Source organism: Pan troglodytes, chromosome 13, assembly GCF_028858775.2.
Source record: "Pan troglodytes isolate AG18354 chromosome 13, NHGRI_mPanTro3-v2.0_pri, whole genome shotgun sequence".
In the NCBI taxonomy this organism is placed as follows: Eukaryota; Metazoa; Chordata; class Mammalia; order Primates; family Hominidae; genus Pan; species Pan troglodytes.
In genome coordinates this window covers 62,318,084-62,341,528 of record NC_072411.2, presented here as the reverse complement: position 1 = coordinate 62,341,528, position 23,445 = coordinate 62,318,084, and the positions used below count along the sequence as shown (strand labels likewise).

Here is a 23,445-nt window from a genome sequence, read left to right as displayed (position 1 = left end):
GGTGGACAAGTATTTTTAGCTTTCTCACAACAGCCATCTTCACTGACGTATCCCAAAAATAAACATATGAGACCTATTTCTATTCATTCATTGATGCAACCAAGATGTAATAAGCAACTACAAAGTCCAGACACTTAGGCACTGGGGATACAGTGATAGACAAAACAGACAATGTTACTGCCCCCATGGGGCGTATAGCCTAGAAGGGGAAACAGACACCAAACAAGTAAACATACTCACCAATTGTTACAAATTGTGAATAAAAATATGTGTGTGAGCAGTGTAGAGGTGGCTTGTTTTCTACTGGGAGAAGTGAAGGGTCCCTCTTAGGAATTATAATGGGACGCTAAGGCACCATTTTAAGTTGGGGGAGGGGAGGATGGCACAATCCTATTGAATTTGAAGATTATTTTGGTGACGGTCCAGAGGTGGAATTGGAGAGGGCCCAAAACCAAAAGAAATGTGTCTACTCTTAAGTGTGAAAGTGAATCGAAAGATTCCTTTGCTTCCTCAGAATAGTTCTTTAAATGTTCAGAAATAATAACTAGTATGTTTTTCTGCACTATGTTTTTCACCGTGGACAGTTTTACAAAGGTCTGAGTAAACTGCTTTTGCCTTAAAGTGTTGTATGAATTTTCTAATAGCGTGAACACTATTCCTATTTTTGTAATACATTTTGTCATCCACATACACATATCATTGTGGTTTCATTTTATTTTTCTCTGTTTACTTAGCCCCCACAGAACCTTTATTGTGTAAGTTTGCTGATGGAGGACAGAAAAAGAGACAGAACCCAAACAAATACATCCCTAATGGAAGACCATGGCATAGAGAAGGAGAGGTGAGACTTGTAAGTCCTTTCTTGAAACTTTGCGGGGTGGGGGAGGGGGTGTGATCTTGAATGCCCACATGAAAAGTAACACAAAAAGGCATCTTGACTTGGCTGCACACTTCTGAAATAGGTGCCAGGATTAAATCTTCCTTTTGGTACATTATAATTCAAGTGATGCCAAATTAAAATTCTTTTCATTATATATGGTGATAACAGAGTGATTCTCCAGATGGACCGATAGGTGGTGGAAGCAGCTGTGTTTACCAGCTAGCTACACATGAAGTAAAAGAGCATTCTAAATTGCCATAAGAAAAACACAAGTGATTTGGGTTTGTTTTTGGTTTTTTTCAGAAACAGGGTTTCTGTAGGCTAGGCGCAGTGGCTCACACCTATAATCCTAGCACTTTGGGAGGCCAAGGCAGGCAGATCACCTGAGATCAGGAGTTAGAGATCAGCCTGGCCAACATGGCGAAACCTCGTCTCTACTAAAAATACAAAAAAATTAGCCCTGCGTGGTGGTCCATGCCTGTAATCCCAGCTACCTGGGAGGCTGAGGCAGGAGAATCGCTGCAGCCCGGGAGGCAGAGGCTGCAGTGTTCCAAGATCATGCCACTGCACTCCAGCCTGGGCAACAGAGCGAGACTCCATCTCAAAAAAAAAAACAAAATAAAAAAAAAAACAGAAAGGAAGAAACATGGTGTCTGTTGCCCAGGCTGGAGTCCAGTGGTGTGGTTATAGCCCACCACAACCTTGAACTCCTGTGCTCAAGCAGTCCTCCCACCTCAGCCTCCTGTGTAGCTGGGACGACAGGGACATGCCACCACTCCTGGCTAATTTTTAAAAATTTTTATTTTTTTTATTTATTTTTTATTTTTGAGATGGAGTCTTGCTCTGTCGCTCAGGCTGGGGGGCAGTGGCACGATCTCCGCTCACTGCAAGCTCCGCCTCCTGGGTTCATGCCATTCTCCTGCCTCAGCCTCCCAAGTAGCTGGGACTACAGGCACCCACCACCATGCCCGGCTAATTTTTTGTATTTTTACTAGAGATGGGGTTTCACCGTATTAGTCGGGATGGTCTCAATCTCCTGGCCTCATGATCCACCCACCTCAGCCTCCCAAAGTGCTGGGATTACAGGCATGAACCATCATGCTCGGCCTAATTTTTTAAAATTTTTATAGAGATAGGATCTAACTATGTTGCCCAGGCTAGCATGGTTTCTTAGAGGGGTTTATATTCATAATATTTAGAAGTTATCCTAAATAATAATCTAAATATTTATATATAAATAGTACATTTATCACTGAGTTGGGGTTTTTTTCACCTCTCTTTTGAATAGTTTTTTTTTTTTTTAATTAAAACTCTCAATTTCCTAATAAAATGTTGGACGTCCATTTCCCTGTATTGACTTTCCATGAATTATTATTTTAAAAACAATAACATATTGATCCAAGAATGTCTAGGGAAAATGTTCTAGAATCTGCACTGTCCAATAACAGCCACCAGCCACAGGTGGCTCTCTGAGCACTTGAAACGTAGCTAGTATGCTAGAGAGATCGATTTTTTATGTAGTTTTAAATAGCTGCATGTGGCTTATGACTATCACATGGGACAGTGCAGGTCCAGAGATTAATTTTCATATTTATAGTCATTTTGACTAACAGAAACTCCCAATTTTATCAAATGCTACTAGACTCTAAGTACAAATTCCCCTCCCTCCCCTTTTTTTTTAAGAGACAGGGGTCTCCTTCTGTTGCCCAGGCTGGAGTGCAGTGATGTAATCATAGCTAACTACAGCCTCGAACTCCTGGGCTTCAAACGGATCTTCCCACCTCAGCCTCCCCAGCAGCTGGGACTACAGGTGCACACCACCACACCTGGCTAAAAATAGAATTTTTAAATCATGCCTTTCTAGATGAATGTTTATATTTCTTTCTCTTTCCCATAGGCTGGAATGACACTTACTTACGACCCAACTACAGCTGCTATACAGAATGGGTATGTCATTAAGATAAATCCATAATGGCTTGAGGGAAAATGTGAAGGTGGAAAATATCAGGCATTTGTTCCATGAATTATTCTATTTAAAGGATTACTTAATAAAGGCTTTTGTGTTTGTTCTAGATTTTATCCTTCACCATACAGTATTGCTACAAACCGAATGATCACTCAAACTTCTATTACACCCTATATTGCATCTCCTGTATCTGCCTACCAGGTTTGTACCTTTAGGATTCGTCAGCAGTATAACCACTTGCGGACCATGAATCTTTGCTACATTTTTATGTGTCTTAAAATTTTGAGCGTTTATGAAATTTGAGTCAAATATTATGCAGCTTGGATACCCAATTTAGTATGAGCTGCTTTGTATTTGGCAGAGCAATTTATGTATAGGAGAATGTAAAGCAAAGGAAAATGTTTGTCAGTGGTCAGTCCTTGGAATCATAGCATTTTGGATTGGAATGAACCCAAACACTTCCTTCACCAAGGGGCCCTGCTTTTGTACACCATGTGTCCCAAAAATTGAAACTTAAGATAAATGCCGTTAGATATAATACAGAATAGGTGTGTACCCTTGCTTTTGTTTATTCTTCAGCAGGAACTGATAAAAGAACAAGTATAAACATGGTAATACATAAAGATGTGTCTCTAGTAGGTAGCATTAAGTGAGCAATGCAGCTGACATTTGAGGTAAAAATATAAAAGCAAAAAGGTGACTTCCTATTTAGTTTAAGTGAGGAGGCTTTACCTTAAAATAAATTCCCAACTTAGCAACAAAAACTCTTGAAATGTCTTGTATTTCAAGATTTGATTTGATTTTAATGCAAAGGTAGCTCCTGTCCGCCATGAACCCAGTAGTGTACATGCATTTCTCCTCCTGTGTCAGAAAACCTCTAACAGGATTACTTCCTGGACCCAGATAGGAACCTTATAATGGAGTTCAGTTGCAGACTTGTGGGAGCAGAGTTCCCTTTTGTTGACCATCAGGATCCTGTGTGACTAAATTTTTGTGTATTCTTGATTTTAAAACAATTGAATTAGATGTTGTAGTCCTAATTTCTGGGGTTAGAGGACTACAATGTGTAATCTAATAGTTGTGTTATTTTTAACTTCTATAAGCCTCAGTTTCCTCATCTTTAAAATGGGGATAATAATAGTTTCTATCTCATAGGCTTGAGAGAATTATGAAAACCAAATGAGACTGTATAAAGAGCCCAGCCGAGGACCTCACATACCATTATCACTCAGTTAATGTTAGCTATGATTATTATCATTAATATGCAGGATTAGGTGGCTGATAATAAGAGTATATTAGTTATACGTTTAAATAATGAATTGGCCAAAATAAGCAATGTCATATAACTAATTCTGCCTAAAAACATAAAAATGGTTTTGAATAACAGAAGTGATTAGATACGCTAAAACTGAGGATTGGCATTATCATTCACAGTCTCCTATGCTTCTAGGCTCTTACAGCCTCCTTTCCCTGAGTTGTCACTCGTTTTCTTTTCTTTTTTCTCTCTGGGTTCTTATGTTACTTATTCTGGTGCTTCATTCTGCTGGGCGTAGTATTGACTAATTTAATGCCTCTTTAGTTGTTTGGGATTTAGGATTCCTATCCTTTCTTTGACTGTATAAGACTCAGTGAGATCTGCTCTAGTGCACTTCCCTAATTAACAATTCCTGTGTCTGCTATGAAAAGGTAGTCTTTCTTAACTGTCTGAACTTGGAAACCTCTGTCATTTATATGTCACTGAAAATAGGGGCAAGTGTAAGTTATTCTCAGGCAAATGAAAGGTTGTAAGTATTAATTTGAATTTATGTTGCTATAGATATTACAGCTATTAACACATTTCTCCAACACCTCTTTTTCCCTCTTTAATATAAAACCAGTGTGCATTTGGCCACAGAACCATTTTGTACAATAAAAATTAGGAGATCTGTGTCAGTAATAGATTTGATATAGCTAACTAGAAATAACATATTATTTCAGAGGCCTTATTTCCTCTCCTGGCATTCTGTATTTCTCTAAGATACATATGGAATTTCATTGCATTGCCTGACACTCGGTGCCATAGCCTCAAAGACTGATTTTTAACTACATAAGTTCAGGGACCTAGTAGGGTCAGTGGATGAGCTTTAAGTGATCTGTGACTCCTTAAGTTGTTTGCAAAATGTTGCTTGTGTATGTGCAATTAAGTGGGGAAAAATGTTCTATTTCCCTAATTAGGTTTTCAGAGGGCTCCATGACCCTAAAGAGGTTAAGAACCAATAGTAAAGAGTTTACAAAACATTATTATTCCCATTTTATAATTAGAAAATTGAGGAATAGAAATTGACAGCAGCTGATTTGCTGCTTAAGAAAGAAAATTAGATGTCATAGTTCCCTAATCCTGTAATGCTATAAGCTATTAGATTATTAAGACCACTGAAGCATATAAAAAATGGGGGCATCTGGCCCAAATTAGGGTCTGTAGGGAGTTGTTTGCCTTCCCATCATATATCCAGTGAGGGCCCTGCACTCATGTTGGAGTGGGCCTTTCTCCACTAAACCACCATAAGCTTATGCAATTGGATTTGAGAAATTGGCAGCTGCAAGAAACCACCAACCCCAATGGGGAAAGGCTACAGTCCAGATAACTGAAATGTTAACAAGGCAGAAGCACTTAACTTTGGTCTGCCTTAGGTGGCAAAGGAAACCAGAGAAAACAAGTATCGGGGCTCTGCTATCAAGGTAAATCGCAATACATTCTTCCCCCATGACTCTTCCCCATATCCTCTCTGTTGAACCTCTGAAGTTAACAATAGGGGATAAAATGCAGGAGGGTTTTGTTGTTAAGAATTGGAAACCGAAACTTAATAAAATTACTTAGACTCTGGAAAGCTCTGGGCATCAAGAAATGGGCTGATATGTTTTTCTCTTGAGTGGCAGACTACACATGCTTTCTTTCCTGCCACAAAACCTGACTCTCACATCTATTTCTCAATTCAGAGGGTCTACTGTGTGGATGCCCATTTGACTGTAGATGTCAAAATCTAGTTACTGAAGTTTAATTTCCTTAATCTGAATTTCAGATTTTTATTTTCTGCACTAGGTAGAAATTGTTGACCACAATACAAGATTTCTAAAATTAATGTCCTAGATATGAAAGAGAAATTGAATTTGGTTTTTTATATTAAATAAGCACATACTTTAAGGGTTAGCTTCTAATAAGATGTGCTGGAATTAATCGTCATTCATCTGTAATTCTAAAGCACCTAGTTCATACCTTGATTGTTAACACTTTTCACTATTTATTTGAGTTGTTGCTGTGTTTATCTCCCTTGCATAGATAGTAAATTTCTTGAGGGTGGGGCCCAGTCTTTTTCGCCTTTTTCTCTTTGTTGCCTGATACTCAACAATTACTTCTTGAGTGGGCAAATAGAAATTGTTTCTAAATAATCATTTCATCCTGTTCAGAGTGACCAGTTTGCCAAGAATTCTAACTGCCTTAATCTTTTTAATCATTGATAGTATTGTTTCCTTGTTTTCTTTCTGTAGATTTTTAACATGATTAAAAAGAGTTCTAAAGAAATAGGTAAGCTTTACAATGAAAATCAATATTTCTTTCAAAATCCTCCCTTTTCTAGGTGCAAAGTCCTTCATGGATGCAACCTCAACCATATATTCTACAGCACCCTGTAAGTTTTTTATCTTAATGACTTTGTGTTTTACAAGTAAGTTATGTGTATATTCTCTCTAGGTTAAAACCATTTGCCAAGGGTGGTATAGGATTTGGGAAATTTTAAACATGGAATATGAGAATGTACAATTTCATTATAAAACTTCTTCTCATCCTTATAAAACAACTTGGTAGAAGATATTAAGTTACATTTTCTATAAGAACTTAAAATATATCATATTTGAGGCAGGGCACCATTTTCTTATTCATACCAGCTCTTTAGAGATCATTCAAATGAGAGGCTACATTTTTAATAGTACTTGGGATAAAACCGCTCTCATTTTTTACATTCTGTTTAATGCAGATATAAAGTTCAAAACCGAGATGAAGATTTTCGTCAGTGTTACTTGGCTTTTCTATGGAGATTATAAATACTAAAGTGGTAGTACATTATTTGGTAAATAACAAATGTGATTTCTTAATGACGTGAGCATTCATATATATTACATTTTTTTAAATTGAATGAGTTATACTTATTATATAGTGTATTTCATGTGTTTTTCAAAGACACATAAGATCTAGTTTGTGGAAGAAGGGTTTGAAAATTTAAAAATACATATGGAGAACAAAGTTACAATAAGGCTAAGGATGTCCAACACAATGACCTGCATGCTCACATGAGAAAATCACAAATTTGGCTCTAAGCTTTCTAGTAACTGATGCAAAATGGGAATCCTGGTAAGCAATACAGTTCACAATATGTGTAAAATAAAAACAGATTTGGTTGCTTAGAAAAAGAACTGTATTCTTGGCCTTATGTTCAGACAGCAATTTGTCTTCGGATACCTTTTAAAGTGGATACTGCAATGTAAGACCATGTATATGAAATAGCAATCCAGGGATAACAGGTTCTGAATGAGAAATTGCTGAGATGACCTTTAAGAAGCAGATAAAACATGTTTAGGTGATGAAATAGGAGAGGCGCGCTCTGATATATGTATACGTTTTGTGTGATATATGCACATACATATAGATCTATACATGTGCACATACATAGACACATCTTCAAACCCACACTTACCTGTACATGTGTACATAATATACATGCACTGATCCACACATGCCCATAGCAATCTGTGTCCCTGATACTCCATGCTACCCTATTTTGGAATGCTTGGAAATCAGCCTGCTTTGAATTTGAGGACTTCCTATTACAGATGGTGCCAATGAATGAGAAAAAGGAGCAGGAAACTGCTCCACCATCTTCTAGGCTTCTGAGTCATTTCCGTGTTACCACTTGCTTTTTGATGATGCATGTTAAAAAAAAATTTCTAACAGAATATATTAATGACAAACATTATCTCTGACACACATCTATATCTTTTTTTCTTTTTGGCAACATTTGAGAAAAAGACTGCACGTATCTGAGCTTAACATCTTTGAGGAGACATTAGGAATGTAAGCAGAAGGTTGCTATCTGAGGATTCATTACCTTTCCCCACCCAGCTTTAAACTGCCTGATTTACATCAGAATTAAAGTTCCTGTACACCTAACTCTGTCCTAGATTGTCTATCTAATTATCAATAAATAACAGTTGTATTTAAGGGATGCCAGGTACAGTGATAACAAAACATACATTAGTAGTTACAGAGCGTGTCAGAATACTTGCATTCTCAGATAATGAGGTGATTGCAAAAGTCCAAAAATAAAGAGTTCATTGAATTTTGGTTTATACAATCAATGTAACCATTTTTAAAAATGATGATAATGATAGTTTTTCAACAAGCTAGGTAAATGGTTAGAATAGAATGCAAAGTTAAGAGCAAAATCCCAGGATATGAAGTTGTTGATGTGCTCTGATTGAACCTGTACAGAAACACACAGAGGCTATGATCTGGCAGTAGTACCCTGACATTGCTAACAGTGGTTGTATTAGACTGGCTGAGTTAGAAGCAATTGTTTTTTTCTTCCCTCCTATTTTCCTAAATATATTTAATTTGATTTTAATGACCAACATTTTTTCAAATTAAATAAAAGAATCTGGACTCAGATTATTAATCATATCTGAATTGCCTTCCCTCCCAGGCACCAAAATGTAACTTAAAGTTCTGAGAAACACTGAGTGAATGAAGAAATGTGCTCTCGATCCTAACAACCTGATCTTGAACCAGACGATTATCTGGATAGAACATTGTTAAACAAAATACTATATTGATCTTATTAAATATAATACATTGTTTGGTGACTGGAGAAAACATCAACTGCCTTTTTTTTCCAGATTTTTTTTTAAGAAAGCATTTTGTAACCCTCGGCAGGCAGTGATAATCAGTTTGTTTTTCCTATGATAGCTCCTCCTGCTGGACTAGCTTGCTTCCAGTTACTGGAAGTGAAGGGAAAGGCAAGGAGAAGAGGGACACTGGCTTTAATACAGGGATTGTTGTGAAGTGAATGCCAAGATATCATTTCCCCTAATGCTCTTAAAAAACTCTCAGGAAGAGCAATTTAGAAGATTTTTAGGAAACTGTTTATGATGCCATTTGCAAGATTGAGGGAGGTTGTTTTTGCTTCACATTCTTAAACAAACTAAGGTATTTCCTTTGTAAAAAGTAATTACAGGATCTTAACTCTTGCCTCAGTTTGTCTAATTTTGCTCCTGTCTCCAACTCCCCAGGGTGCCGTGTTAACTCCCTCAATGGAGCACACCATGTCACTACAGCCCGCATCAATGATCAGCCCTCTGGCCCAGCAGATGAGTCATCTGTCACTAGGCAGCACCGGAACAGTAGGTGGCAAATAATTATCATGTGTCTCTGTAAACAGAGGAGGGTAAATTAATGCAGCCTGTATCTTCCCTATCAAATGACAGCCTCTATGATAACAGATTATGTCTAATCCCCTCTCTTCCCCCCACATGACCTTCCATAAAGTAAATACTCAGCTATTTCTTGATTAATTGATGAACTGAAAGTCTATTCTCTGGGTATCTCTCCTTTACGAGAATATAGCACCCACACATGACCACATCTAGCCTTTTATGACTAGTGTCATTTATATAACTAGTACCACTGTCCCTGTGGCAGTGTCATGAAGCGAAAGACGAAGGTAATACAAGATGGTAAAAGCAGGGAATTATTTCTCGCTTATTTCTTCTTTTATGGAGTTTGGGAGTATTGAATCATGGTCTTAATATTGAAATATTTCACCAAAGTCCAGGGGACTCCTTTGGGTAATGAGGTTGAGCTGGCACCAGATCAGCTTCCAGGTTTGATGCTTAGCATTTTGCTGGTAAGATGGCTAAAGGATTTTAATTTAGCCTCTATTCTATAGTGGCTTAAAAGAACAAAGGGTGGTGCATTTTCCCCTTATACACTCAAAACCTACAGCCGTTTCTTGTGAAGGCTAAGCCAGGGCCACACATATCCAATGAGACTGACTAGAAATTTCTCCTGCCTTTGGGAAAGGATGACTGTCAGTGTCAGAAAAGCCAGGCTCTGCTGCCTAATCTGCAGTGACCTGTTAGAGGTCTAATAAGTCATTTACCCCTGTGGGCTCTACCTGTAGAAACAATACTAGGTACTAGTTTAGGGGGCTGCTAGAAAATAATGAGGTCCTTTGAGGAGAGATCTTCTAAAATCACACATTAGTGATAATGAATTATTGAGAGTGACAAACTTTTTTATCTTCACCCATAATAAACTTTTTTTATCTTCACTTTGTTAGCAAATCCAAAGAAATGTGGAATTTTTAGTTTAGCAGATTCAAAAAGTAGAAAACAGTTTACCTTCCATATGACATATTTATATGCACTATTTAAGCTTTGAGGTGTAGCCCATTTAAATTTCTTCTTTGAGATTTCCAAATACATTATATCCATCTCACAATCCCCCCACGTACTCCAAATTTTGCATGGTTTACCATTGCCCATTCTGACCTCATTCTTCTTTCTAGTACATGCCTGCAACGTCAGCTATGCAAGGAGCCTACTTGCCACAGTATGCACATATGCAGACGACAGCGGTTCCTGTTGAGGTTGGTAGAGACCATCCAGTGACCATTCTGGCTATAAGTAGTTTCAGAAATGGGTAAATTAAATAGAACTCAGAAAAATCTACCAGACGTCAAATATTTGCATAAAGAATTGCATTTAGCCAGATGTGGTGGGTCATGCCTGTAAGTCCAACACTTTGGAAGGCTGAGGAGGGAGGATTGCTTATGGTCAGGAGTTAGAGACCAGCCTGGGCAACATAGTGAGATCCCATCTCTACAAAAAATAAAATTGTTTGAAAATTGGCCAGACATGGTGACATGGACCTGTAGTCCCAGCTACTCAGGAGTATGAGGCAGGAAGAACCCTTGAGCCCTGGAGTTTGCGACTACAGTGAGCTATGATCATGACAAATTAGGGTAACAACATCCAGGCCACACCTCTTAAGACTCCCAGAAATATTTTCTAAGCCTATAGTGCCTTTCATACCCCTCAGACGTTCTGTCTTGTCTCTCATAAAATGATACTACAGACATAATAAGATAAATCTGGAGTTTGCAGTCCCAGTACTAAAGATCGTATCAATGATAATTAATAATGATGAAAAGAAATCAGTTGTAGTTAAGATACTTAGTGGAAAAGAGAAAGCTGTTTTGAAACTGCTACAGGGATGAAGAAGAAGCTATACCTGTTTTTACAGAGGCTGTTAGTATGGCTAGATAACTGTTCTTGTTATGGAAGATACTGATATGAAAGAAAGAAGTCTAGCATTTGAATTATGGTTAGAGAGAAAACGTGGCATTTTCCTGCAAAGTATCCTTAAAATTTCAAGGAAATGTATCAATCCAGTTGATCTTGCCCACTAGGCAGATCCCAAAGGTTCCAATTCCAGGAAAGGATCATAGGACTCTGGCCTATTGGTGGAGGTGGTGGTGGTGGTGGTGGTGATAGTAGTAGCAGTAGTAGTAGTAGTAGGTGTTGGTGGTGGTGGTGGTGGTCGTGGTGGTAGTATTTTACTTCTGTTTGTGCAATTACTGACAACCACAGTTACCAGAGCCTACAATTCCTTACCTGCAATCTGAAACCCAAAAAGAAATCTGAAAATAAAAATTATCTTTGTAACTAATTTAGCATAAAACCTGACCTATGGCAAAACTCAACCTGAATTGAGATGAGACAAAATCTTGATCCCACTTAACTGTGCTGCTTCATGGCTTCCAGTGTAGAACTATTAATATGTTTGCTTATGAGGTGCAGCCCTAGACCCTACTGGAGGCATTAAATGATATACAGCATATGCATACCACATTTCAGATTATAAAATCCGAAAATACTGAATTCCAAATCACATCTGTCCCCAGGGGATAAGAGGGTAAGAGATTTGTTTGATATGCTGTAGCTTGATAAGAATAGGAAAGTCATAAACATTTGGATGGGAGGTGCTTTGGGTCTGTTAGACATGCCAGCTGCTTAGGGAAATGATTAACCTTGAAAGCTCTACATGACGTGAAGAAATTTACTTTAAAGAGTAACTGTTTTTAAGGCATTGTTGGATTCAGTCAGGCCTAAGTAGCAGAGCTGAGGTTTTTTCACTAACATGTCTCATCCATTCTGCTTTGTTTGTTGTAGGAGGCAAGTGGTCAACAGCAGGTGGCTGTCGAGACGTCTAATGACCATTCTCCATATACCTTTCAACCTAATAAGTAACTGTGAGGTATGAGGGAAAGGTCTCCATAACTGGGGGGCTCAAATCAAGCACAATCTATAGGGCTTTTTTTAAAATCAGAATGGTGATTGGGATAACTCGGATTTTATCATACTGCTTTAATCGTGGCCAAGGCATCCAGTCTTGTTGAAATATTAAAATCACTGATTTTATGAATTTAAGATTAATCATTTTGTCTAAAGAGAATGCTTTATACTGAAGCCAAATGTATAATTACTCTCCCCACTAAAAAGAAAAAAATAAAAATCTGTAACATCAGAGAACACCAAGAACCAAAATTGTTCTATAATACAAGTATCCTATATCATATTACTTTAATACTCAGAAACTGGAGGACCTATAGCATAAGATGTTGCTCAATCTAGCATTACAAGTTTAGCAACATCTTGATTATGAATTTAGATAAATGTCAATATCCTTAGATTGAAAGATTATATTTCCAACTCTCACTTGAACCACAAATTTCAAAACTTTTCACTTTACCATGTAGACTGTAATAAAATAGCTGTGTAGAACTTAGAATACCCTGGTTTCTGCATTGCCCTGGTGATATAGAATACCTTGGTTTCTGGATTGCCCTGGTGATAACATGTATTTTTGATTTCATAAAGTCACTCTTTAGAGACCCAAATGAATTTGGCTCTAAATTAGAAAAGAAAGTATTTTGCAAGTCCTGGATGTGACAGGCATTGAAAGTAACCATCAGTTCCAGAGTTTGCATTTATCAGTCTACCATCAGTGATGAGCATAACCTTTTTCAAACACATATCTCTTTAAAACAAGAAACAGATTACAAAGCTCTGTAGTGTTTCACACCAAATCTACAAAAGCATTTGTCTTTTATTTTTCTCTTCCAGATGTACAGAAAGGTGTTCTTACATGAAGAAGGGTGTGAAGGCTGAACAATCATGGATTTTTCTGATCAATTGTGCTTTAGGAAATTATTGACAGTTTTGCACAGGTTCTTGAAAACGTTATTTATAATGAAATCAACTAAAACTATTTTTGCTATAAGTTCTATAAGGTGCATAAAACCCTTAAATTCATCTAGTAGCTGTTCCCCCGAACAGGTTTATTTTAGTAAAAAAAAAAAAACAAAAAACAAAAACAAAAGATTTTTATCAAATGTTATGATGCAAAAAAAGAAAAAGAAAAAAAAAAAAGAAAAGAAAACTTCAATTTTCTGGGTATGCACAAAGACCATGAAGACTTATCCAAGTGCATGACCGGATTTTTGTAGTTTTGTTCATTTTGTGTTTGTGTTTTTTTTTTTTCCAGCTGTATGAAATGGGCTTTCTGAAGTTTAAATAGTCCGACTTCACCCATGGTGTTCTGTGCTTGCAGTGCGAGTGTTGGTGTAATTCAGTGTTGCCGTCAGTGTCTCTTTTCTTAGCTTTCTGTCTTTCTTTCAACGTAGTGTGAAGTGTCTTATCCTTTTCTATGAATTCCAATTTGCCTTAACTCTTTTGATGCTGTAGCTGTTTCAGTAAAAGTTAGTTCAAACTAATGATGTAGAATGCTTTGACCAAATGAGCTGGTCTATTATGCCTTGTAAAACAGCAGCATAGGGCTTTTAAAAGGTAGTCAATAAAAGTTGCTGAAATTTTGGCTTTTTTAAATATGTAGTAGGTGTTTTTAATGATTTTTCACATAATGTGTAAGGTAGTGAAATGCAAGAAGGGAAAAATGTTTTGTGTGAAACACATTTTCTGACTGGGGAACTTTTATTAGGGTAAATTGTTTGTAAGGCTGTACGCCAACAGTTTCCTCTGATAGTTTGACTGATTTAGGATATCTGCTGTATGATGCAATGTAAAGTCTTTTTTGCCTTTTTTCAGGAAAAAAAAAAGCTAACTTGATGTACTAGATTTAGTGTAGGTAGTGTTGGGGTTGGGGATGGGGGGTGGGGGAGGGGAGTCACTGAATGTTTTGTCCTTCCTTTATACTAATGATAGTGCTTTAGAATGAGAATTATGCCTGAAATCTGGCAAACCGAAAAATGTTGCTATTGCAACAAAGTGGCAAAAGCTAAAAGTAAGGATTTATCTTCAAACATAAGCTGAGATACGAATAGAAGCAAAACGATTGGCTACTAGCTCTCTCTCTCTCTCTCTATTAGGTAAATTTGAAAAAATAAAAATGACTTGGCACTTTTAAAGGTAACTTCACCAAAGACCGAAGAGCCAGTAACCAGTAGCTCCAACTTGTCTCAGCATCACATCTTCTGTGCTCTTTATTTTTGCCGGACCAGTTTGCGGTTAGGAGAATGTGCCTTTTTTGTACCTTTGCATTTAGGTTTTATAATTTTAATTGATGTATGGACACACACAAACAAAAAAGCATGAAGGAAGATTTGGATCCAAGCAGTGCCACACTTTACATCATCACTACAAGTGTTCAAGTGTAAAGAAAACCAATTTTGAAACTATGAAATTCCTGATTCATAAATACACAGTTATTTCTACTTTAGTACATATAAGATAATTCACTGTTATTAAAGCTCTTTTATTAAGGCAATTGCATATGTTTTAAAAGCAATGGTAAATTAAGTTGTCTTCCAAAACTGTGTACTTGTCTGGTCAGCTGTGTATGATCAGTTATCTACCTCAGAGTCTATTTTCTTTTGTGCTGGGACAGGTTGCTGGCCCTCCCTGTTTCCACAGACCAAATCCTCCTAGCTCAGGAGCTAGGGCTAAGCAGTTATTTCTTTCAAGTATTTTTTAGTTCTTAAATTTTATGCTTGTATTTGATGATAGATGTCAGTGACATTTCATAGTTTCAAAAGTCCTTGCTGCTCTGAGAAGTGTAGATTCTAGTGAAAATTACATAGTCATAAGAGAAATGTGTTTTTGTTTTTGTTTTTGTTTCATTTTTTTAAAGTTGTGGTATTATTGGTTCTATGCTCCCTGGAATATTACTGCTTTGTGAAAGTCCAGACTGAACGCAGCACCCTCTGTGTACCTAGTACAGTTATAAACCTGGATCTCTCACTACTTGATATTTTTGCATTAGTTAAGACAGAAATTTGATAGCTCGGTTAGAGGGGAGGGGAAATCTGCTGCTAGAAATGTCTGAACTAAGTGCCATACTCGTCTGGGTAAGATTTGGGAAACATAACCTCTGTACATAAAAAAAAAATCAGTTAAACATCACATAGTAGACAGCCATTAAATTATAAAAAAATTAATTTATGAAGAAAGACCTTTTGTACAGATTGAAAAAAAAAGATTTTCATAGAGATATCTATATGATCAAGAGAGTTAATTTTTTATTTTTGTTTTACTAGTGCCACAGACTTGCCAGTGGTAACTTATTTGTCCGGTTCAAGATAACTCTGTAGTTTTCTTTCCTAGGACTTGTTGTTAAACGCCAAAAGACATTTTTGAACTGTACATTTGATCAGATTGTTAGCTTTTCTGTTTTATTTCTTTTGAGAACCTTTGAATAAAAAACATCTGAAATTTTATTTTTCCTGTCAATTTTTTTAAGTCGATTAAGTGTATATCAGAATTTCATTTCATTTCTGATCTCTTTCTTCAGCTCAGTAGATTGGTTTGAAAGTGAGTTGAAAGTTATGTCAGATTCAATATATCCTCAAAATACATTTCCTTGAAAACAATTGGAAAAACCTTTCCACCCCACTTTTGCTGGTTATTTAAATCTGTGTAATGACCAGAGACGTCAACCCTCAGCTCAGCACGTCAACCGTCAGCTCAGCACGTCAACGGTCAGCTCAGCACGTCAACGGTCGGCTCAGCAAATATCCAGCCCAAAATACACCACTAGTGGTCTGTTCTTAAAGACCAAAAAACCAGGCCCTTTTTCTTCCTCCTTTCTTGCTGCTACGCCTCAACTATTTCATTGCTTGTCAATGCTCAGCAAGGAAGAGAGCCTAACAGCAGCCCTCCCACCTGTGGTAAGGAAGCATGTGGGCGAGAACCTCAGGATAATCTTATCTATGCGTTTATGACCAAGGTCCTCTTTCAGAGCTACCTGTTCAGCTGTTCCCGACTGGAGGCTCCCGTGCAGCATTCACGGAGGAGCGAGAACTCCTCTTTCCCTCACTTGACTGCTTTATAGGAGGCACTTAATATGCAAAATAGGCTCCTTCTGCCCAAAGTGGAGTAAACGTTTTAGTGTGGTGGTTCAGTATTTATTTCCTGGTGTCCAGTGGCTCTGTCATGGTGATAAAAAGGAGTGGGCAAGGAAAAGATGCAGTCCGCTCCATTTCTGGCTGCGTCCCCTGCCATGTGGATGGTGTGCGGGGTGAGTTAGATAAGGGAGGGGTCAGAGCACTTAACTTGCCGGAGCCAAGAAATCGCTGGTACTTGATGGCTGTTTCAGAGAGGGAAACAACATTCCTCTGATGCTAACTGGTGCTTCTGAGAGCAAAATGTCAGGGAGGAGAGAAGCATGGCCTCTCGAGACAAACCCAGGCTGCTAAGAATGTAAGCTCTGGTCTCACTTTGCGTTCCAGCCAAACACCTAAGTGCTCCTTTCTATGACCAAAGGTAAGACAGAAATGCAATTCAGGCTCCTGGGCACCTTCGTTTTTGTTCACCCTATTTTTGTTGTAGCTTCTCGCCGCTGAAGTCCGCGGCCCTCTATCTGGCTGTGTTATGTACTGAAACCGGTAAACATACTCAGGAGCACCAATCCACGGAAAAGGGAGGATCAAGCCAGCGATGGTGGTTCACAGTTACCGCTCCCATATAACTAGAGGGGTTGTGGCACGTTTGGGGATAAACCCCACCTAGCTGAAAGCTCTGAGACTGAAGTGGAATTCTGGGGTTGGAGGAGAGGAAAGAGGGTGTGGCCGTTGCTCTGTGGTCAACGTATTTTCCCCTCTATAGTGGCTGGGATGAGGAAAGCCAGGGAGTGGAGGCGGAAGTCCCGTTTTTCATCCCACTGCCACACCCTTCATGGCCAGTGGCTCTAGGTTTATCCGCTGGAGCTTAAATCCCACAAATACTGATTTAAAATTCACTAGGAGAAAGGCAGTGCCTCCCAGCCTGAGCCGGGGCTCAATGAATGTTAAGATATGACTGATTATATCCTCATTCCATTAGGGTAGCCAAAAAGGAAAAAAGCCAGCGCCATTGGGACAAAGGTCACCGACCTCTCAATCGCCCTGCCCCTTCCACAAAAAGCCTGAGATGTCAAGTAGGTGGGGGAGGGAGGAGAGCCGGGAGCTCAGGGTTTGAGGAAGGCCAGGCTGTCTCTGCCCCTCGAATAGCAACGCGATGAGCTCAGCCCCCTCAGTCCAGGCCGAGAGCCAGATGGCGGTCACGTGGCCGCGGGGCGCCCCGGGCGCAGGGTCCTCGGCACAGCTGAGGGGTGCGCGCCGAGCTCCGCCGGGCGAAGGAATTCCAGCCCCGCAAAATGGCTCCAGAGTGTCTCCCGTGACTCGCTCGGGGGCTGCGGAGGGCAAGAGGGTGTGTGCGCTTGAGCCGCTAGAGGGAGGGCGTTTTGTTCCTCAGCCGTCAGACGCGAGCTCTGCAGGCCGAAAACCCAGACCCGCGGCAGCCAACATCCGGAAGCCCCTGGGCGGAGGTTTAGCCTCTCGGGGCACACAGGCTGGGTCACAGGGGTCTTGAATTTGGGGTTTCTCGTAAGACTGGAGCGCAGGCCGTCGCCTGTGCTGGCAGCGCCCTCATTGTGAGCGTTGTTGGTCAGACTGGGGAGTGACTGAAATGTGACTTTGAAGGTTCAGGGAAGCTGGGGGCGGCTAGGGAGGAAACCGCGCGCCTTGCCAGACCACGTGACTCGGCGCGAGAAAGCGATGGCAGGTCTCTGGGCTGCTCAGAATTGAAAACGTGGCTTTGAATTAAATAATTCGGTTTTTTTATGCGACTCTGAGAGACTTAAGATTTGATGTAGGCTATTCCAGTGCTCACACAGGACCCAGAACATAAACCAGACTGCAGGGATTTCCTATCCTCTAGTATCCTTGAAGCCATCTGCCCTATTTGAACACCTCCAGGGACCAGGCACTGCCTGCCTCACAGGGCATCAGGTATCTTTAGGGAACAGCTCTCAAACTTGTTTGCAGAGGAGTCCAAATTGTGGCTTTGAAATTCCCACTTACCGGCCTTAGTGCTGCCAACCGGGATGCCACAGAGTCAGTCAGTCATACTTCAAGTGTGGAAACGTGACTCCATGGCTCTGCTCTTCTCTGGGTTGAGCATTCCTTCCAGCTTTAACTCTTCCTCGTCAGCCCTGGTCACTCCACATCATCAACTCACCTTCCAGATGTACCACAGTTGACTCAGGATAAAACCCAAAACCGGAGAAAGAACTTGGGACTTCACCTGTCTCCCCTGCCCTGCCGGTTCCTTTTTGACTTCTCAGACATACCACAATTCTTAGAACTTGTAGCCAGTGAAAATCCCTATGTTGCTTTATTTTTTAAATGACAGTAGTTATGCTAAAGACATGCAAGATAATATGAGGTCATTTTAAAATGAGGACATTTTAATGACATGGAAAATGCTTAGGATATAACGTGAATAAAAAGTGTTAGGAACAGAACTGTAGATACAGTATGATCAAAACTATGAAATAAGTATAAAACCCAAGGAGAGGCTGGGCACAGTGGCTTATGCCTGTAATCTCAACACTGGGAACCAAGGCCAGGGGATTGATTGAGGCCACGAGTTTGAGACCAGCCTGGGCAATATAGCAAGAGTCATCTCTACAAGAAAATTTTAAAAATTAGCCTGGCATGGTGGCACACACTTGTAGTCCTAGCCACTTGGGAGGCTCAGACAGGATTGCTTGAGCCCAGGAGTTTGAGGTTGCAGTGGCTGTTATGTTCACGCCACTACACTGTAGCCTGGGTGACAGAGAGATACACTGTCTTAAAAATAAATAACAAGGAGAAAGTACTTCAAAGTGCTTATCAAGTGGGAGGATTATAGAAAGTTTGTATTTTCTCATTTACACTTCCTGAATAATTTTTCCAGTTTTCAACAATGAAAACATTTTATGATCAAGAAAAAAAATTCTTAAAGAATGTTGTCACATTATCCTGAAATTATGCAAGTCACTATGCTCATATTCCAACTAAGCACATTTGATTGATTTTTTTGTGTTTAAAAGATAACTACCCCAAGCATTGGCAGACACAAAGATGATGTGATGTGGTCCCAGTCCTCAAGGGACAATCTTAGAGACACAAGTCTATAAGTGACAATATTGTAAGGAGAAGTAAGAAAAGATCTAAATAAAGAGCTTTGGGAGTTCTGTGAGGGGGCGAAGATAATGAAAACATCTCTCCTGAGATTCTCAGTATTTCCACATTTCCAACCAGTTCCTTTTTTACTGATCAGAATTCACTTGAGAGCAGCCATTTTCCTCACGGATTCCTCTACCTTCTGAGAGATGAAATTGTCAGGCAGACAGACAAAGTCTTTGATAGCTCTGCCCTTGCCAGAATGAGACTTGGAGCAGATGTCCAAAGAGTTGACATTGCTGTCACTTCTGTTCTGAAAATACTGGAATGTGTAAAAAGAAAGAACTGTCCTTTAAAAAAAAAAAAAAATCAAGTAGGGTGTGGGATACTTTCCAAGTAATGTCATTTTGACTTCTTTTACCCTTGGTCACATGTTCTCCACACATCAGATTATGGATTTGCAAACACCTGTATAGTTTTCCCATGCCCTTCATATATCTTGAGAACTATTTGTTATTTTCTTCAGGGAAGCCTAGGCAGGAATCCCATTTTATCCACTTTGTAACTCATGTCTTTGACACATGTTCAAGACCATAAATATTGTTCCTGGCCTCCTAGCCAGGAACAACAATTTTTCCTAAGAAATACGTGAAGGAACTTCCATTACTGTTATTTTCTCCCTAACATTTAGTTCAATTTTATTGAGAAGATTTTGGATCCTTCAACTTAATTCTTCCAATGATCTGGGTTTTTTGTTTTGTTTTATTTTGTTTTACAAACCTGTATTTTACGAAGATTTGAGGCAACTGTGTAGGAAACACAATTAATTACAAACGTAGAAATCTGGACTTGATAAATTAACAGGGAAGAGACATAAGGAGTACACAGAATGTAGCTCTATAGGCCAAAGTTCTCCACCATCACTACAGTTAAACTTCAATAATTATGTTTCCTGGCAGCCAAGGTGAAAAGGGAGAGAAGAACTTGCATCTGTAGCTCTTACTGTCAAAAAGAATAAAGCCTGCCAGATTCTTTGGAGAAAGATAGTATTTACTCGCTTTGTACAGGGGCTGCTGCAGGGGGTACTGGGCAGTGTCCACCACATTTCTCCACCAATGCAATGACAGTTTCCCAAGCCTGTTTCAGATAGGACCCATTCATAAAAGTCAAGGGCGGCACAGCAAGCCACCATTTCGTGATAGTGATTCTGGTAGGCTATAGACTCATAATAGGTATTCTGATCTCGTCACATGTTCTTAGGTGATATACCTCATCCCTCTCACAGAGCCCTTTGCTATGACTCTGAAGGACAAAACAGCTCTGCAACAGCAAAAATGTTCCGTATCCTCCTTTTATTTCCACATTTGGCCCTTCACATGGGAAAAGAGATGCAAGCCACAAGTCCTCCTGCCACTTACTGAGCACTTCATGTTATACCTAAGACACCAACCAGTTTCTTCCATTCCACCCAAAGCAGCAGCTCAGAGGTGAATCGCTGAGCTGTCTGATTTGGGCAGTCGCTCCGTCCTCTGGCCAGTGAGTCAGGAGGTAAGATGATGACCCTTTCCATTACCTAATACTGTAGCCTTCCTAGGGCTCTCACAAATCATAGTGCTTTTTTATTCTGCCATCAAAGGACCCTTGAGAGCCGAGGAGAGAGAATAGAGAGCCCCAGGGATGCAAGGCAGAGATAGCCCAGTGTGGCCCACCATAAACATAAAATTTCCGAAAATTCTCATGCTTTGTTCTAAATTAATGGGAATTTTGTGTTTACCTCATAACATCTATTTTTCCCCAAAGTGGGTATGCCATTTGGTTTATGAAATATTTTTAAATTTTGAAACACGAAAGTTGCAAGTACAATACAAAGAACTTGTATCCTAATTTACCTGAGAGCAGATCACAGAACAAATGCTCCATTACCCGCTAAAAACAAGGACATTCTCTTACATGACCACAACACAACCATCAAAGCAACACCGACTCATTACTACCAACTAAACCTCAGACCCCAGTCAAGTTTCACACATTAATTGTCATGTCTCTTAAGTTTCTCTCAGTCTGAAATAGCTCCTCAGTCTTTCTTTGACTTTCATGACTTTGACGCAGTTGAAGATTATGAGCCTGTGATTTTGCAGAGTGTCTCAGATTGGTTTGTTTGAAGTTTCTGCGTGGTCCAATTTTGGCAGGAATAGCAACAAAGTGAAGCTGTGTTCTCCTCACTGCATCCCGTCAGGAGGTGAGTGATTTCACTGTGTTTCATTACCTATGATACTCTCTCTCTTTGATCACTTAATTAAAGTGGTGTCTGCCAGGCATCTCCACTGTAAAGTTACCTTTCACACTTTGCAGTTAATAAGTATGTTGTGAGGAAGTGCTTTGAAACCATGGAAATACCCCAAACGTCCTCAAACTTTTAATTTATTCATTTATTTTATGTAAGTATGGACTCAGAATTTCCTGTTTTACTCAGTGGATTCTAATCGGTTGCAGTCATTACTTGTTTTGATGTTCAAATTATCCCCAGTTTGGCCCGTGGGAGCCCTGCAAGCCAGCGTCTATTTTTTAGACATGTCCCTGTCATTCTTTAAGCATCGCCTTGCCTACTGGCACCACAAGATGTTTCAGGCTTATTTTGTACTTTCCCTGCCCCAGCCCTGGAATTCTCCAAAGAGCCCTGTTACCTGGGATGATCTCAGCTCACTGCCATCTCTGCCTCCCAGGTTCAAGCGATTCTCATGCCTCAGCCTCCTGAGTAGCTGGGATTACAGGCGTGCGCCACCAAGCCCAGCTAATTTTTGTATTTTTAGTAGAGACGGGGTTTCACCATGTTAGCCAGGCTGGTCCTCAAGTGATCCACCCTCCTCAGCCTCCCAAACTGCTGGGATTACAGGCATGAGTCACCACGCCCGGTCAGCCCTAGTTTCTTTTGATGGAGAATGACATTTAGAAGCTAAGGTTTAGGTACTAGGTATAGTCTTTGCTACTTGCATGTCACTGTTCCAAGTCTTGTCAGTAGACAGGGTTAGGGAGTATGTGTATACACATGTGATGTGTATGTCCACACACATATTTATACCTTGTCTGTAAATATTGGAAAGCATGAATTTTCAACCACAGATTTCATTTTCCCTTTCCTTTTTTTCTTTTCCTCTTAGAGACAGAGTCTTACTATATCACTCAGGCTTGAGTACAGTGGTGCCATTATGTAGCTCACTGCAGCCTCCACTTCCTGGGCTCAACCAATCCTCCCACCTCAGCCTCTCAAGTAACTAGGACTACAGGCACACACCACCACACCCAGCTAATTTATTTTTTATTTTTCAGAGAGAGGGTCTCACTATGTTGTCTAGGCTAATCTCAAACTCTTGGACTCAAAGCAGTCCTCCTGCCTCGGCCTCCCAAAATGCTGGGATTGTCACTGTGACTGGTCCCTTCCCATTTTTGTAATTATTTTCTGATGGTAAGAAGCCTGGCTCCCAATATCTTTGATCTACTTACTAATATGGTTTGGCTCTGTGTCCCCACCCAAATCACGTTGAATTGTAATCTCCAGTGTTCAGAGAGGGACCTGGTGGCAGGTGATTAGATCATAGGGGTGGGCTTCCTCCTTGCTGGTCTCATGATAGTGAGTGAGTTTTCACAAGATCTGGTTGTGTAAAGGTGTGTAGCTCTTTCTCCTGTCACCATGTGAACATATGCTTGCTTCTGCTTTGCCTTCTGCCATGATTCTAAGTTTCCCGAGGCCTCCCTATCAGGCCTCTTGTACGGCATGCATGCAGAACCGTAAGTCTATTAAAACTCTTTTCTTTATAAACTACCCAGTCTCAGGTAGTTCTTTACAGCAATGTGAGAATGGGCTAATACACTTACTCATTGTTCAGTCCCCCTGTGTGCAACCAATCTCCCATTGCTGGCACCACCCACTTTGCCATGCAAATGCCTTAGCCCAGCTCACCCTGCTCAGGCTCTGATACCTTGCTCTGTGTGGGAGTTTGGAGGGGTGAGCAAGTTGGTTCTTCTCCTACTCTCTGCCCAGAAGCAAAAGGAAACCACATATTAAAGAA

The 23,445-nt window shown here is 39.8% G+C and overlaps 2 protein-coding genes across 32 annotated transcripts in view; both read left to right on the top strand.

The window, feature by feature from the left end:
- Positions 1 to 15,670, top strand: part of RBMS1 (RNA binding motif single stranded interacting protein 1) — a 218,854-nt gene extending 203,184 nt beyond the window's left edge. For 5 of the 18 annotated variants that reach the window (XM_009443566.5, XM_009443567.5, XM_054679067.2 and 2 more), the window contains exons 7-15: positions 735 to 850; positions 2,778 to 2,827; positions 2,954 to 3,047; positions 5,517 to 5,564; positions 6,461 to 6,511; positions 9,165 to 9,275; positions 10,442 to 10,522; positions 12,108 to 12,192; positions 13,062 to 15,670. In XM_009443566.5, coding sequence (XP_009441841.1) covers positions 735 to 850; positions 2,778 to 2,827; positions 2,954 to 3,047; positions 5,517 to 5,564; positions 6,461 to 6,511; positions 9,165 to 9,275; positions 10,442 to 10,522; positions 12,108 to 12,185 — 629 coding nt within the window. In that variant the 3' untranslated portion in view covers positions 12,186 to 12,192; positions 13,062 to 15,670. The remainder of the gene's footprint in view (positions 1 to 734; positions 851 to 2,777; positions 2,828 to 2,953; positions 3,048 to 5,516; positions 5,565 to 6,460; positions 6,512 to 9,164; positions 9,276 to 10,441; positions 10,523 to 12,107; positions 12,193 to 13,061) is intronic. The other 13 variants (XM_063791269.1, XM_054679068.1, XM_063791271.1 and 10 more) reach the window with 4 other exon arrangements.
- A 955-nt stretch (positions 15,671 to 16,625) lies between these two features.
- The window catches only part of ITGB6 (integrin subunit beta 6), a 174,289-nt gene continuing 167,469 nt past the window's right edge, over positions 16,626 to 23,445 (top strand). For 10 of the 14 annotated variants that reach the window (XM_024354921.2, XM_024354919.2, XM_024354913.2 and 7 more), the window contains exon 1: positions 16,722 to 21,617. The gene's annotated coding sequence lies outside the window, so the exon portion shown is untranslated. Of the gene's footprint in view, positions 21,618 to 23,445 lie in introns of all 14 variants that reach the window. The other 4 variants (XM_024354914.2, XM_024354917.2, XM_054679066.1 and 1 more) reach the window with 4 other exon arrangements.